The sequence below is a fragment of the Eptesicus fuscus genome, chromosome 16, assembly GCF_027574615.1.
Source record: "Eptesicus fuscus isolate TK198812 chromosome 16, DD_ASM_mEF_20220401, whole genome shotgun sequence".
In the NCBI taxonomy this organism is placed as follows: Eukaryota; Metazoa; Chordata; class Mammalia; order Chiroptera; family Vespertilionidae; genus Eptesicus; species Eptesicus fuscus.
This window is the reverse complement of record NC_072488.1, coordinates 38,136,434-38,153,970: the sequence shown is the minus strand read 5'-3', so window position 1 is coordinate 38,153,970 and position 17,537 is coordinate 38,136,434. Positions and strand designations below refer to the sequence as shown.

Below are 17,537 nucleotides of genomic sequence, written 5' to 3'. Positions count from 1 at the left end.
TTGTAAATCTCTTGTGTTCAGGTGGTTTCTTATATTTGCTACATATATTTACTGCTGTAAATAGATTTTGGAGATTAATTTAATAGAACCATGACAAATTATTTAGCCTCTGAATTTGTTTCTCCTTAAAAATAGGGTAATAGGAGTAGTTGTGAGGTTCAAGTGTATATAAAAGAATTTGGAAAACTAAGAGCACACTAAGTGGTGTACATCACTATCATGTAAGACATTCTAGTAGTTCTAGGATTTAGGAATGTAATCCTTACTCCCAAGGAGCTAATAATGAAATATAGAGAATAGGTTGTATGTATGTCAAATACCCATAGATATAGCAGGTTGGATTGGAACAACAAAATTTCAGAGGAGGTTAGAGGGTTGTAGTAGGCTAGTTGGGTTCAGGAAGGCTTTGTAGGCAAGAGACCTGTTCAGGAATTATTAGCAATTGTTTTGGATTTTTCAAGGGGTAAGAAGGAAGGAGAATAAACAGCAAGGATAGTAATTCTTAAATATGGTGCCAAATTATCCTTCCTTTTCATTCTCTGGATTAATGACCTCAACAGAACCAAACCCAGAAACCATGTTTATATTTTTCTGGCATCAAGTATGCTATTACCTGGCCTACTGTATTTATATTCTATATTGTGTCTAGTAAAATAATCTAGGAGTTTTTGGAAAAGCATCCGTAAAAATTACTTGAGGTCAGAGGAAGTGATGGATATTTTATTATGGAGGATCACAAAGGCAACTAGCAGGCAGATTTTTAGCAATCTGACTTGAGCAGTTTCCTTTGTCTTTAATGAAATTTGTTATAAAAGTAATTAGAAAAAAATGGCAAATAGAGAAAAAAAGGAAACAGTCCTTTTATCACCTCCACCCAGGTCCATTTACTTAAACACTTTGTTCTAAATTTTTAAAGTCTTACGTTTTTTTCTTAAATTAAGATTTGTATTGGTTGACATAAAATTACTTGTTGGTAAAGTTTTATTACTGAGCTCTTTTATTTTATAATTTTCAAGTTGTAAGCTTTTGGTTTTAGAGTAAGAATAAGAACTAACTGTATCAATCACTGATTAAATTTTAAGCTGTGCCTTTGACTCCTTTCCATGTTATTTGTCTGGTTTGGGAGAATTGACAACCCTGAGTTATCTTTGTGGTAGAAATTAAGGGTAATAACTGACTCACTTGAATTTCAAGTACAAACAAAAACAAAAAGCAACTGGAAGTGGAATCTGAACAGTGGAAAAGTAGATGGATAGTATCAGAGCTTTCTTTTTTTTTTTTTTTTTTTTTTTTGAGATCTGAAGAAAGATTTTGATTTCCTGAGTTAGGTAGTGAAGCAGGCAGTGATTATTTCAGCACACTGGTTAAGAAATATTTAACATTATTCTCATGCCAGAAATATTTTTCCTAATCCATTAGCTTCTAGTGGGCTTTTTAGTGTCAATAAAATCATTTTGGCTGCTTCATCTATAAGGAATGTGTTAAGAATAAAGTACCTATCATGAATATACCAGTTAATTGCAGAAAAATGTTTATAGTAGTTAGCTTGTTTTTAGTTTTTATTTGCTTTTTAAAATCATGACTCCAGATGATATTGAGATCATGGCTCAAGATTTAATCATTCTTTCAAACGTTGCTCATCTGTCATGGAAGACTCAAGAAACATATGACTTTTTTTTTTTTGTCAGCACTATGCTTTGAATAAATCTTTTTTTAAATACATATTTTTATTGATTTTATAGAGAAGAGGGGAGAGAGATAGAAACATTGATGAGAGAGAAACATCAATTGGCTGCCTCCTATAGGCCCCCTACTGAGGAATGAGCTGCAACCCCTGGTATATGGCCTGATCTTCGACCTCTTGGTTCATGGGTCAAAGCTCAACCATTGAGCCACACCAGCTGGGCTGAATAAATCTATCTTTTAAGTTAAGGATTTGAAAGTAAAAGCAGGTTAATTAGGTTTCATCTATCAGTATTTTTCACTAATGAGTATATATCATTACTGGCTTTCCTATAATTTTTAGTTAGAATTTTTTTATTAGAAAAGCTGAAAATCTAAAAGTAAGTGGTTATTTTGTTGGTTGTCTTGACTTTTGGTAGTGTTGGTAGAAGTTTGAAAAATTCAGAAAAGTTTAGAGAAGAAAAATAACCAGTATTTTCACTATCAACATGATTTCTTAATGTCTGTAGAGAATCAACATATGTAATTCTTTGGGTAATGTAAGTTTCCAGTAGCTATATAGAATCTTCACAAAATACATCTTAAGAGTTTTGTGTCAGTGGATGATCTTGTAGGATCATTTATTTATTTATTTTAATATATCTTTATTGATTTCAGAGAAGAAGGGAGAGGGCTCTCGAGAGAGACATCAATGCTGAGAGAGAAACATTGACCTGCTGCTTTCTGCACACCCCCGAATGGGGATCAAGCCTGCAACCCTGGCATGTGCCCTTGACTGGAATCGAACCTGGGACCTTTCAGTCCGCAGGCTGACGCTCTTTCCACTTAACCAAACTGGCTAGGGCTTAAGTTGTTTTTTATTCTGGAAGCAATCTTAGTAATTTACCTATGAGCTAAAATCTTGTTATATTCACGTCCTACTAGCAATCCTTTGGCTGTGTTGTGTGTGTTTTCTCTCCTTGGGAACTTTTGACTGTACTTAGATGATGATTTTACTAATTGCAGTTGTTAAGTTTTGTTTTTGACTGTTAAGAATAGCTTCCTTTTGCTAATGTTATCTATTCTTTTTCCTAATGTGAAAATGGGTTAAATAAGATGCTTTTTAAGGTTTTGAGATTTTTAAAGATTTGTTAAAAAATACTTTAAGGTGAAGAGAAATAAAAAAATGGGTGTAGGATGACAGTGCATGAAATAGTTTAGATGTGTAGCTTATCAGTTTTACTACTCTCTGGACTACATTTTGGAGTTTTGAGATTTAGGCAAAATGCCTACACTTAAAAAAAAAGTCTTACAGGGAGAGGGAGAGGTCAAGATTGTTCCACTGTTTTCCTGTAGAGGGTGGGGCCTAGATTGCCTCTGTGTGTGTGTGTGTGTGTGTGTGTGTGTGTGTGTGTGTGTGTGTATGTGTGTGTCTGAAATAGAATTTAGGGAAGAAAGTCTAGGGCTTGGCTTTTCTGTGGAACCCTGTGAGTGTCTCAGGTTATAAAAGGGTAATGGTGGAATATTTGGGGGCGGGGGGCGTGGGGGGGTGCGTAGTCCTAAGGCCTTAAGAAGCTGGAGAACAAGTGTTTGTTAGTTTGTTGACTGACTTAATTAAACATGTGAAGAAGTAACATACAAAGTAGTAGGAAATGGATGTTTTTCTTGGTACAGGTTGCTTCAGTTGGTCAGAACACCCTGCTTTATTAAATTCATGGTTGTGATAGGTTCCAATTAAGTTTACTGTATTCTATGTTTGTAGATTCCTAATTGTGACAGGTAAAGTGTGAGTGCCTTTGCTCAGAAGAGGAACCAGTTTTTGGAGATATTTTTAAATAATAATAGCTACTGTTTAATCAGTGCTTACTTTTTGTGCTAGTCGCTTGGCTAGGGTCTGTACCTCAGGTTGTGAGCTTTACAAATAAATTTAGTGATGGATTTAACTTGTCTGAATGTATTTCTTTTGAATAACAATATAACTTAAGTGGAATTATCCTTTGTCCTTTTCATTCTGCCTAGGTGTTTTCTAGTAACTTGATTCAGTACAGTAGTTATTCTTAACCAATTTATGGTCATGTACTCTTTTTAAAAAATATATATTTTATTGATTTTTTACAGGGAGGGAGGGAGAGGGATAGAGTTAGAAATAGAGTTGGAAACATCGGATGAGAGAGAAACATCTATCAGCTGCCTCCTGCACACCCCCACTGGGGATGTGCCTGCAACCAAAGTACATGCACTTGACCTGAATCGAACCTGGGACCCTTCATTCTGCAGGCCGACGCTCTATCCACTGAGCCAAACCAGTTAGGGCTGGTCATGTACTCTTAGGAGTATTTGATGTACCCTGTGGGCCTGCTGCCTATATGCATACATACTCATTGTATTTTGCATAAAGTTGCAACCTGTTCACCTGACTGAGCCTATTCATGAACCTCAAGTTACGAATGCCTGATTTAGGAGATTGGAAACAGAAAAGAGAATGTTTACTACCATTCTTTTAAAATGTGGAGACCTGAGTGACAAAAGTTTAACTTTAAATCTGGTATTCTAAAGTACTAGTTTTAAAATGTGAGACTTGTTTGGGCATGGCTTTATTTTGATGACCTAGTCTATGCTTTTCTTCTCTTCCTTTTAAAAAATTTTTAAATTTTATTTAAAAAAACTTTTATTGATTTCAGATAGGAAAGGAGGAGAGAGAGAGAAACATCAGTGAAGTCAGAGAATCACTGATCGGCTGCCTCCTGCATGCCCCCCACTGGGGATCCAGCCGCAACCTGGGCATGTGCCATGACTGGGAATTGAACCTTGACCTCGATTCTTTTCCTTTTTTTTTAAATGCTTACCTTTATGCTCCTCATTAAGTTACTAATAAATGAAGTGTTCTAAGAGTCTTGAAACAAAGGCACACTTGAGTTCACAGAACATTAGCTTTCACATTAAGAACAATAATAGGTCATCTCTAGTGTCTTTACTACTTTAAAGTTCATATGGTTGTAGTTTAGATAAATGCCTAGCCATGTGTAATATAGTCTTATGTGGATTAGGTGGAACTTATAAAAATATTTAAATAGCTAGGTTTATAAAAGGACATTTGAAGCAACTTTGTGAAATAATACATCATGTAGATTGGTGGCTAGCACCTGTTCTCATGAATAACATTTGTGTTCATTGCTTACTAAAGCTAATGAAGTCTGAACTCCAAAATTTACCATGATCTTTTGAGTTGAGCTAAATTATTTACTAACACAGATGTTCTAAGTTAACTTTTTAAAAAGTATGCTTTTATTGATTTTATAGAGAAAGGAAGGAAGAGAGAGAGAGAAACGTCAATGTGAGAGAGAAACATCTATTAGCATGTCTCCGACTGGGGATTGAACCCACAACCCAGGGATGTGCTCTGGTCAGGAATCGAACCATGACCTCTTGGTTCATAGGTCGAAGTTAAACCACTGAGCCATGCTGGGCCATACTTTTCTTTATATTTGGTCAAGTCCAGCGTGCTAGTTCATAGATGCTTTGATCATTCTGATAGGTTTTACATATAGGACTTAATATATTACATTTTTATAATCTCTATATAAAATAAGTCGTTGATGGAATGCAGTATGATAAAAGAATATACCATTTGGAGTTGTAAACCCTGGGATTAAGTTCAGACTGTCACTTACTTCATACAAGTCATTTATGCCTTTGAGCCTGTTCCTTTATAAAATGTGATTAGTTCTACCTGAGTTCTGATTCTCAAGAGTAAACTGTACAGTACTATACAGACATTATTTGACATGTTCATTCTATTAAGGGATGGATGTTAGAATATGTGTAAAAGCAGGTAGTTCCATGATCTTGTCTGCTTTAACAGTTTTTTCAGTACAGACTTGTAAAATCTTCCAGTGAAAGTATATGTATACATACATATGTGTACACACCCACAGCTAATTTCACCTTGAAAAAAGGCTTGATAAAGAAAACAGCCAGCCCTTTCTTTCTCTGTCATCAGTTAGAGCATGCTAGGAGTTGAGGAGTTTTTCTGTTTTTGTTTTTTAATTATGAAATATGAACTCTGCTCCTAGGTGTTTGCCAATTAGTTAAGAAGATGACTCGTGTTCAAACAGGCATAATCAATGTAACAGTATTAACACAAATGAAATCTTGTGGTACTTTTAAAGAATTAGGATCGCAGGATAGACAGTGCAAAAGATTTGGAGGGGCTTATGATTTTTTTTTTAACAAAGTTTTAGTTATGTTTGATTTAGTTGGAAAGGAATAGAGCACTGAGGAGGACTGTCCAGACCCTTGATGCTAACTAGTTCTGGCATGAGGTCAACAACTAACAATTTGAGTTCCTACCAGCAGCCAGAAAATTATGTATGTACATTATTTCCCTTAATTCCATGAAAGAATGAGGAAAAAGAGGAAGAATTAAATGGCTTGCCCAAAGGGCATTCTGAGTAAACAGAATTGAAATTTTAACTCAAAGACCTGTGAATTCACAGTCCAGATATGCTGTTTCCAGTTTTACAATGTGTGCTTAACTTCTGAGAATTTAAAATTTAAGCCAGTTAATTAGGAAACTAACATTTTTGTGGTCAATTACTTTTAAAATTCATGATCAGAGAGGTCTTTTTAAAATGTTAAAAAGGGTTTGTGAGTTACATATAAATGGACCTTTGATTTTTGTCCTTCATATCTTGTTTTGGGTTGATATTTAAAACTAGTTTAGGCTTGAAGTTAATTATTTTATCCTCAGTTTTTCTGTCCTCATGACTATCCTTATTTGTTTATTTGGGGCCTTAGAAGTCATGGTTGTCTTTCTGTGAGTAAAGCAAGTAAAGCAGAGAACTGCCTTTCTTTTGCTGAAGAGGGCACACTTGCTGCAGACCATGCTACTATAGTGTTTCTAGATTTTGGGAGTCGTGACCAGTATGATCATAGTACCTATAACTATTAGTTGGTAAGTTGTGATACTTTGTCATCCATCTTCTGAACAGAAGATGAATAGCTTCAAAGTTTTTGTCCATAGCTCTTAAAGCTTTCATTAAGTTTCCTTGTGGTTAGGATGGATGAAGGAAAGTGAATAGTAATTACCGCTTATTATGCTTCTATAATGTGCCACGCACTGTGCTAGAGGTTTTCGAGGCATTATTTCTAATCCCGACAAGAAGCCCAATTGGGTGGTAGAGGGTTCTAATAGAATCTTTTCACAGATGAGGAAATTGGTGAGTGCCTTACCTCAATCATGGCTAGTATGCAATGGTACTTGAATTCAAATGCAGGTCTTTTCAGCTTTAAAACCATGCAGGATTTGAATGGTAAAGAGGTAGAGGACATTTACACCTCTTCCTTGGTATGTTTCTCAGCAAATATTTGGTATGTAGCTTGTAAGACCATCTAGTCATTGTCTTTTTGCATGACTTGCCACTTCTTTCAGTACTATCAAAATTACCCTCATTTTCAGAGTCCCATTTTGAATTTTTGGAACACTATTCTAAACAGATAAAATGGAACCTGGAGAATTAATATATTGTCTCCAAATATCAAAGAAAAACATGTAGTTGTAGGGGTTGATTATGGGAATAGTTTTTAAAAAATTGTTTGGCTCTTTCCTTAAATTTGGCAATTGATTATTCTGACTATTTATTTTGATTAACAGGCTGCTTTTGTCCATAGCTGAAGGTTTATTTACTTTTATTTAACCATAAAACTAATATGTGCTCTATAAAATTCAGACAATATAAAAACATATGAAGTAACTAAAAGTTCTTGCCTCTCCTCTATCCTGATGGTCAATTTTGAATTGTGTTCTGTAGAGGATAAAGTGAGTGAAAAAGAAAAGTTGATGTTAGACACAATTATTGCAATTTTTATTAGTTATTCCATATCCCAAAGGCTAATAAAATAATGTGTAGTTTAATAGTGAATTAAAGTTTATTTGGCCACTATACATTAATATCATAAACATGATTTTGTTTTAAATTTGATGTGAATCTAGTTTTAGGCTGTTTCCAAGTATGACATTAATAAAAGGTAAAATAACATGGTTCCTATCATGCAGGTAAATTGGTTCTAGATGACAGAGAACAAATTTTAGTTTCCATTGAACTTTTAAAAATAGCAGGCCCTTTTAAAGGTATACTTTTAAAAAATATATATATTTTTATTGATTTCAGAGAGGAAGAGGGAGAGAGCGAGAGAAATATCAATGATAAGAGAGAATCATTAATTGGCTGCCTCCTGTACATCCCACACTGGGGATTGAGCCTGCAACCCCTGACTGGAATCGAACACAGGACTCTTCAGTCCACAGGCTGATGCTCTGTCCACTGAGCCAAACTGGCTAGGGCCTTAAAGGTATACTTATAACTGATATTAGAAAATTTGTATTTTGGGGCTAGTGTTTGATTAGATGACTAGACATTATTTATAGTCATCTTCTGTTTTACTTTTGTCTTTTTTGCTTTGTTTCATTATAATAAACTAGAGGCCTAATGCACAAAATTTGTGCCAGGGGCTCGGTCCTCACAGTCCCGGCTGCCTCGTACGGCCCTAACAGCCCTGGCTTTGTCCGGACAGTCGTTCTGTTGTTCGGTCTAATTAGCAAATTAGCTCGTTATTATATAGGATTATTATATAGGATTTATTGTAAGGGAGAGGGAAAGAGAGATAGAAACATCAATGATGAGAATCATTGTTCGGCTGCCTTGTACACACACACACACCCCGACACACACACACACAGGGGATTGAGCCGCACCCCGGGTATGTACCCTGACTGAGAATTGAATTGAACTGGTTCATAAGGTGATGCTCAACCACTGAACCACACCGGCTGGACTATCTTTTCTTACTTGGTATATCTTTTCAAAGGGTGGAATGTTGAAAGTTGTGTTAATGCCCGTCAACTTTCTCTTGTAAAATATTCACTGACCTGTGAATTATGTCTAATAATCCAAATTTTATTGCATAAAATAAGAAAAATAATTCTCATTTAATCCAAAAAGTTATAGTTGTGGCTGTATTGGAAATGTGCCAGTGCTATCTGCTTACAACCTTGACCTACTCTACCTACCTAGAAATCACTTGTGTTATGGCAGGTGAGCTGAATGAACTTGTAAGGGTGTTAAGTCATTGAACAAACGCTCTCATTAAAAAAATGTTTTTTGCCGAAACCGGTTTGGCTCAGTGGATAGAGCGTTGGCCTGCGGACTCAAGGGTCCCAGGTCGATTCCGGTCAAGGGCATGTACCTGGTTGCGGGCACATCCCCAGTGGAAGCGGGGTGCAGGAGGCAGCTGATCGATGTTTCTCATGGATGTTTCTAGCTCTCTATCCCTCTCTCTTCCTCTCTGTCAATAAAAATATTTTTTAAAAAAATATATAAAGAAAAATATCAATCAATTGTAATACTATAATTTAGAAGTGTCAATTTTTTCCAAATGTTTTATGTGTGTACACAATTTTTTAAAAACAAAAATGGTTATACTAAATAAAGTGTTCTATAATCTTTTCACATAACAGTGCTTCACATAACTTTCTCTTTTGAGATTTTAGAATTCCCAGTAGCATTTTAGATTCAGAAAGCAGATTTATCCCCTGCTTCATATATTATGCAGTATGGTAACTTAAAGAAAAGGAAAGCATTTTACCTAAAAAATTTTGAACCAAAATCTGTTTTAGTAAATTTTTTAAATCACTAAACACTCCATATGTTTTTTTGTTTGTTTTTAAAATAAATTTTTATTGATTTCAGAGAGGAAGGAAGAAGGACAGAGAGGAGAGGGAGAGAGAGAGAAATATTAATGATGAGAGAGAATCATTAATTGGCTGCCTCCTGCACACTCCCTACTGAGGATCGAGCCAGGAATGTGCCCTGATGGAATCGAACTGTGAACTCCTGTTACATAGGTTGACATTCAATCACTGAGCCATGCCAGCTGGGCTGAGGATACATTTTTTGATTTTAGAGAGAGAGAGGGAGGGAGAAACGTTGATTGGTTGCCTCCTATACGTGCCCTGACCAGGGATCCAACCCACCACCCTTTGCTTTGGTGCATAAGATGATGCTCCAACAAACCGAGCTGGTGATGTTCCCTTTGATCACCTAGTTAAGGTTGTATCTGTCAGGTTTCTCCCATTATGAAGTTAACTATTTTTTCTTTCCATACTCTGTTAGAAAGCAGTCATTAGGAGCCCACACTCAAGGGAAGAGAATTAATAAGCTCCATCTCCTAGAGGGAGGAGTGTTTAAAGCAGGGGTCCTCAAACTTTTTAAACAGGGGGCCAGTTCACTGTCCCTCAGACTGTTGGAGGGCCGGACTATAGTTTAAAAAAAAAACTATGAACAAATTCCTTGCACACTGCACATACCTTATTTTGAAGTAAAAAAACAAAACGGCAAAAACACCCGCATGTGGCCCGCGGGCTGTAGTTTGAGGACGCCTGGTTTAAAGAATTTGAGAGCATGTGTTAAAATTACCGCAGCAATAAATATTTTGGGGGACATATTTGAGGCCATGCAAATAACTTGTTTCTTCTTTAAAAGTTTCATCCATTGCTCAGCCGATGTGGCTCAGTGGTTGTCAACCTGTGAACCAGGAGGTCACATTTTGATCCCGGTCTGGGCACATGCCCGGGTTGTGGGCTCAATCCCCAGTGGGGGATGTGCAGGAGACAGCCTATCAATGATTCTCTCTCATCATTGATGTTTGTTTTTTTAATCTTTATTGTTGAATGTATTACATATGTCTTCTTCCTCCCCACCATTGACCTCTTTTAGCGTGCCCCATCATTGATCTTTCTGTTTCTCTCTCCCTCTTCCTTCTTCTCTGAAATCAATAATAAAATATATATGTATATACACACATATATATTTAAAAAAAAGTTGCATCCATTAATTTTAGCTTTCATTTGTGGATCTTGCGTGTCATAGTTATTATTGTGATGATGTGGTGATTTTCTATTTCTCTCATTTCTTCTACATGTATTATTTGGAATCCTCCTATAAAGAAAATTTGTGTCTTCTCTCTCATTTATTTATTTATACCCATATAAACTCATGAATATCTATTGTATTGCTTGGATTATAGCATGTGGTTGTTTACTTTGTGGCTTATATTGTTTTGCTTTGGCCATTTAGAGAAATTTCAGGTTGGCTCCCGTATTTTAACATGCCATGTTCCCATCCATTTTTTTCCCTCTAGTATTTTGCCCCAAATGTTAATCAGAGATGGCCATATATAGTTATTTGTATCTCACAATGAAAAAGGCTGATTAAAATGCAAAATTAGAATGTCCTCTGATCTCTTAGCACATGCTTAGTAAAAGACATAGTGCTAGATTTTGGATACACAGATGAGTAAGTCAGTTTACCTTCACAGATAGTTATGTCAAACATAAGAGTGGGGGAATAGATTCCAGACTACTTAGGGGGATAGAGTATGAAGGGTTATAGCAAACTAGAGGCCTGGTGCATGAAATTCATGCACTGGGCAGCTGGGGGGTGGAGGGGGGGCGGGCAGGGTGTCTCTCAGCCTGGCCTGTGTCCTCTTGCAGTCCGGAACCCCTTGGGGGATGTCCGCCTGCTGGCTTAGGCTCACTCCCGGCAGGTGGACATCCCTCTTGCAGTCTGGGAGCCCTCACTCCTTACCACCCACCTGCTTCACTCCTTACCACTCCACTCGCTGCTCCTTAGCACTGCCGAGGAGGTGGGAGAGGCTCCTGCCACCATCACTGTGCTTGCCAGCAGTGAGCCCGGCATCTGGTTAAGCAGTACTCCCCCTGTGGGAGCGCACTGACCTCCAGGGGGCAGCTCCTGCATTGAGCGTCTGCCCCCTGGTGGTCAGTGGGTATCATAGTGCCCGGTCGTTTTGGTTGTTCCGCCGTAAAGGTCACTTAGGCTTTTATTATATAGACTAGACATGAAAATGACCAGAGGAATTTCAGATTTGGGAGCAGTGGATAGGATTTACTAGGATAATCTAATATATGAGAATGGTGATTACAATTGTAACTATAGATTTCTGATCTAGCAAAATTATATTTTAGACTAAAAACCTGGGTATGTGCCCTGGAATTGAACCATGACCTCCTGGTTCATAGGTCGACCCTCAACTACTGAGCCACGCCTGCCGGGCCTGATTCCAGATTCTTGGAAAATAAAGAAAAAATACAGTCTGACCATTTGCTATAGTATTCTTGAATCTTTGTACCAAAATTCTGACCTTGTAGTTTCTAATTTTAGATTTGCATATTGTCTGTCAACATTTTTGCTGGTTCTGTTCCGTAAATTATAATTACAGAAATATCTCTAAGCAATCTCAAATCTGAATTGTCTCAAACATTCAGTATATTAATAGTTTAGAAATAAGCTGCTACAGTAATAGGTTATTTAAAATGTCCCAATGCAAGTAACATTCTCTTGGTGTGTATATTCAATAAAGGAAAGAAGTTTGTGAGTTTGACTTTGTTTGCCTTTCTTCATGTCTCTTGTCATGTTAGTAATGGTTTGGGAGAGAACAAAATACAGTTGACCCTTGAACCAATGGCACAGTATAAAATCTGCATATAACTTAAGTGAATCCTCTGCATATTGCAGATTCTCAGCTGTTGACCCATGGACAATGTAGATTTAAAAAACCCGTGTGAAAATGGACCTGTGCAGTTCAAACCTGTGCTAACTAGAGTCTTGTTTAGTACTAATTATCTCATTGTAAAGAAGAGAACTCAACTCTTCAAATTATGTATAATGGCTGTGAACCTTATATCATCATAAACTCGTAAAAACTCATAAATTAATTTCAAATAACACTTTAACATTTTAAGAGAATGTGGTAATCGAAAAAGATGATTTTAAAAAACTGACTATTGGCCGAAACCGGTTTGGCTCAGTGGATAGAGCGTCGGCCTGCGGACTCAAGGGTCCCAGGTTCGATTCCGGTCAAGGTCATGTACCTTGGTTGCGGGCACATCCCCAGTAGGGGCTGTGCAAGAGGCAGCTGATCGATGTTTCTCTCTCATTGATGTTTCTAACTCTCTATCCCTCTCTCTTCCTCTCTGTAAAAAAACCAATAAAATATATTTTAAAAAACTGACTATTTCTCCCCAAACCTGTAGGGAATTTTTATGCGGATATTTGAGCCAAACTGGCAAAATGGCTGGTTTGCAAGATCTGAAATGCTTCCAACTATTATTTTCTTGAAACCATAATGTAATTTGTAATAATTAGGAAACATTCATGTTTTTTCCATCCTTATGATTACTCTTAAATAGAGAAATTGCTCTTTGAGGTAATGATGCTACCTTGGGCAACATCTGTGGCTCAAGGCTGTCCTTTATTGTAACAGGCTTCAGTGCAGCTGATTCAAGGGATGTTAATTGAATGTCTGCTGGATGCCTGGCACTGTGCTGAGGGAGATTGATAAATTCAGAGCATCTGTTGTATTGAAATTTCTGTTAAAAACTAAGTAATTATAGTGGTATCAATGGTGCAATTATTCTTGCTAACTGAAATGTAAATTCTTTTTTTTTTAAATGTGTTTTTATTGATTTCAGAGAGAGTAAGGGAGAGGGAGAGATAGAAACATCAGTGATGAGAGAGAATCATTGATTGGCAGCCTCCTGCACACCCCATGCTGGGGATCAGTTCCACAACCTGGGCATGTACCCTGGCAGGGAATTGAATTGTGACCTCCTAGTTCATAGGTCGACCCTCAACCACTGAGCCATGCCGGCCAGGCCTGAAATGTAAAACATGTACTTATTCATTGCTGATGTTCAGCATTCTTAAGAATTTAATCTAATTAAAGAGGAAGCTATCAGTAGTGCTAAAGTGAGTCAGAAACTGGACTGCCCAATAAAAGTTGTATAGTATTATGTATTAATCATTGATTAAGTGTAAAATTTTACAATCATTAGCTTCCCCCCCCCCTTTTTTCATTAGGACGTCAAACTGAAAAGGCTGTTATTTAGTTCATCCTGTGTTTCAATTCCCTTAATTATTTGTTTAAAAGTTTCTTATTTCTTTCTGTGAACTTTATTTTGCTGCTGATTAGAGCACTTTGGATTCCCCGCCTTCCCTTTCCTTGAGATATAATAGGGACAATAAGTGTACTTTGGTAACTTGGTATAACCAAAAAGGTATGTTTTAAGTAACACATATCACGGTAAGCCTGGATAATAATGAATATTCAAAAAGATAATTACTGTTAAAAGTTTTACATCTTGCTTACATGCAAATATGATAATTGTAATCTAAATTTAAATTGTGAATGATATTGGTTTCACCTTACATAGGTAGCATTTTTTAAAAACAAAATCACAAAGAACAAAATTGAAACTCGTCTGTCTTCTAAAATAATAAACTAAGTTCTGGATCATTTTTAACCTTTTGAAATTGCTTAAAAGAACATATAGAACTGGTCAGAATTTGGAAGGATCTGTGAGGGGTTGCTTTGGAAACCATGGGCAGATAGTCTGTTGTCTTTAGGTCCATAAAGGAATCTCTGGGGATGGTCTTTGAGTCAGGCCTGGCAATGGTCAGTGTACATAAACAGAGCTTAGCTTTCAATGTTTTGTGAAGAATGCTTTAAAACTTAGAATGTTCGTCATGTTGTGTGTTTTCATAAAACAGACTTTTATTTTTAATATATTTTTATTGATTTCAGAGAGGAAGGGAGGAGAGAGATAGAGAGAAACATCAATGATGAGAGAGAATCGTTGATTGCCTGCCTCCTGCATGCCCCCACTGGGGATCATGCCTGAAACCCAGGCATCTGCCCTGACCAGGAATCAAACCCCAACCTCCTGATTCATAGGTTTACGCTCAACCACTGAGCCACGCCAGCCAGCCAAACAGCCTGTGATTTTACTACATCTTTAGTTTAAAATATTTATCATATAGGGTTACCAGAAGTTAAATGCCCCCCCCCCCTTTTTTTTTTAAAGGGAGAACTTCCAGGTAGATGCTAGGGCAGGATCATAAAAGCCCCTTGGAAAATTGCTATGAAAAAATGATTTGATCTTGGAATTAGGATGACAGATTTGTTTTATTGGCTAGAGCAATGGAAAGTTAACTCTGTATCCTAATACTATAAAGGGAGTGGGATTTATCTAATAGTTTTATGGGCTCTCCAAGAATACATATCACTTATGTTTTATTTCATTCTTCCTTGGAAGTAGTTCACTGATCTCAGATCATTGGTGGCATTGCTTACTTTACTTTTAGATAATTCCGTCCTGTGTAGTGATTCATCAAAAGAGCTTCTGCTGTTGGTTGCAAATTTGGCTTCTCTGAAGCTATTCATAGGCTTTTCAAGAGCTGTAGTCTTCTTCAGTGAGCTGTTAATTATTCTTGGTATATTTTTGTTGCAAAATTTATAATACAATATGCTTTTTATTAATGTGATTTTTGTTTTCTTTTTGCAGTGATTACTTATTCAAGTTGCTTCTGATTGGAGACTCTGGAGTTGGAAAGTCTTGCCTCCTTCTTAGGTTTGCAGTAAGTTGAAATTGAAATGCCTTTAAAGAAATTAATGTTGTGTACATTTTCTAGGTAGACAAAAGATTAAGCTGTTTTATTCACAATAAGTCTTCCAGAATTTATATATTAAGGTCTCCAAGTATACACCCCTAGTGATACCTTTGAGTCTTAAATAAAAGAAATGATATTATTCTTAAAAGAAATTCAGCAAAGTGTGGTTTATAAAATCAGAGTGATAGTCTTGGTAGAGGTCATACAATGTTTAATTCCAACATGGGTAGTAAGTTAAGGGGGAAACAGTTGGCCTGTGTTGAAAGCGACTTGATGGAAAACAAATTTTCAAGTAAAAGTTTCACAAAAGGAAAAGAAAAAGCAGGGCCTGGCACATTTTGACAGTGATGCTCTATATGCTGAGATTTATAAACAGATAAAAGACTTTTCAACCTAATGAATTCACAGTCTCCTTTATAGTATTTATCTACTGCCTTCAAATTTAGCATGTTTTCCGTCTCGCTGTCTAGATCTTTGGTTCTCAGAGTGTGGACTAAAGACCCTTGGGGATTATCAAGACCCTCTCAGTGGGTTGTTCATTAGATCAAAACTATTATCTTAATAGTACTAAGCTTACTTAGTACTAAAAAAAAAAAAAAAGATTTGCCTTTTTCACTGTGTTGACATTTGCTCCGACAGTGCAAAAGCAATGGTAGGGTAAAACTGCATTAACACAGCATATCAAGGCAAAGCTAAGCCCCAGACTGTACTCATACTCATTGTATTTACCTCTATTTACTACAGGGGGAAAAAACCATTTTCACTTAAGAGTGTCTTTGATAAAACAGTAAAAATGATTATTTAAAAAATCTTGTTCCTTGAGTATTCTTTTTAAAATATCATGTTTTGAAGAAATGAGGAATCCGCATAAAACACTTCATCTAGTTGTCTCAAGGAAAAAAAAAAAGTAAAATTTTTTTTAACTTGAAAGAACAACTGATAGACAAACTATAGTTATGTAGAATTGGGTATTGGCAGACATTTTCTCAAATGAACTGAGATTGTCATTTAAAGGAAAATATTTGGCAGCATTTGCTGCCTTTAATAAAATTCAAGCTTTCAAAGAAAATTAGAATTTTAGAAAACTTATAATTCACCACTGAGAGCTTGGCAGCATCCCAAATACTAAATATGACTTTTTTATAAGATAAATGATATTGTCATTAAAAATAATTTCATTATATGTCATAGTTAAAAATGAAATCATGGAAGTACTAGAACAACACATATGTGATTCTTTAACATGTGTGAAAGGGTTTTCTAACAAAAAAATTAGAAAATATTGTTAAATTTGCATTAAAATTAATGTCAAACATATAAAAATGTTAGAAGACAAATGATACTAGCAAGAAAAATATGAGGAAGGGATGATATAGTCAATATATAAAGCACATTATACATTAATAAGAAAATATGCTTGGTCCTAATAGGAATATGGGCAAATACATGAGTAGGCAGTTCACTAAAGAAGAAATACAAATTAAATATGAACAGATGTTCAATTTTATTTGTAATTAAAGGTTTAAAATTAGATTTTACTTAATTTTTATTAAGTTGGCAAATATTAAAAATTAATAATAGTTCCTAGTATTAAATAAGCAATTCTAGGTAGGAACTGGTGTATCTTTTTTTTTTATATGTATTTATTTTTATTGATTTTAAAGAGAGAGAATCATTGATCTGCTGCTGCTTGTACACCTCCCATTGGGGATAGAGCCCGAAACTCAGGCATTTGCCCTGACCAGGAATCACACCAGGACCTCCTGGTTCATAGGTCAATCCTCAACCACTGAGCTATGCCAGCTGGGCAGAAATGGTATCTTTTGATGAAAGTGGCTATATAGCCTGAGAATCTCGTGTTTCTAAGAAAATCCTCTTTGAAATGCCTATTGATCTAAGTTACAGGTTTTCAGTACTACCTACACAGTAAAATCACCTAGGAGCATTTATAAAAATACTGATTTCTGGATCCCCAAAATAGATACCAGGTACAGAAGATATTGTAAAGAAATGTTTAGTAAGCTATGGGAGCACAGAGGAAAGGATCTCTTAACTATTGGCTGAGGAATTTAATGTTTTGACAGTTAGTATTGCCTGGACTCAAAATTGAAGAGTGAGTAAAAATTGCCATGTGATCCAGGGGCTGGGGTATGCAGAAAGGGAAAACAGAATGAAGAGCATGTGCAGTGGCTCAGCCATGCAAATAAGAGTCACTTAGGGGTTTATATGAATTCTAGCAAAGCATTTATAAGTATTTCTAACAAAACACCTGACATGTAGAAGTGCTAAGTGAATATTTATTGTATTCATTTTGTTCTCTATCCACTTTCTATAGTGCCAGTTACTTAT

At 36.2% G+C, this 17,537-nt stretch overlaps 1 protein-coding gene across 2 annotated transcripts in view; it reads left to right on the top strand.

Annotated features, from left to right (window-relative positions):
• The window catches only part of RAB1A (RAB1A, member RAS oncogene family), a 38,827-nt gene that overhangs the window by 1,947 nt on the left and 19,343 nt on the right, over positions 1-17,537 (top strand). For both annotated transcript variants that reach the window (XM_008147540.3, XM_008147539.3), the window contains exon 2: positions 15,083-15,155. In XM_008147540.3, the coding sequence (XP_008145762.1) occupies positions 15,083-15,155 (73 nt within the window). The remainder of the gene's footprint in view (positions 1-15,082; positions 15,156-17,537) is intronic.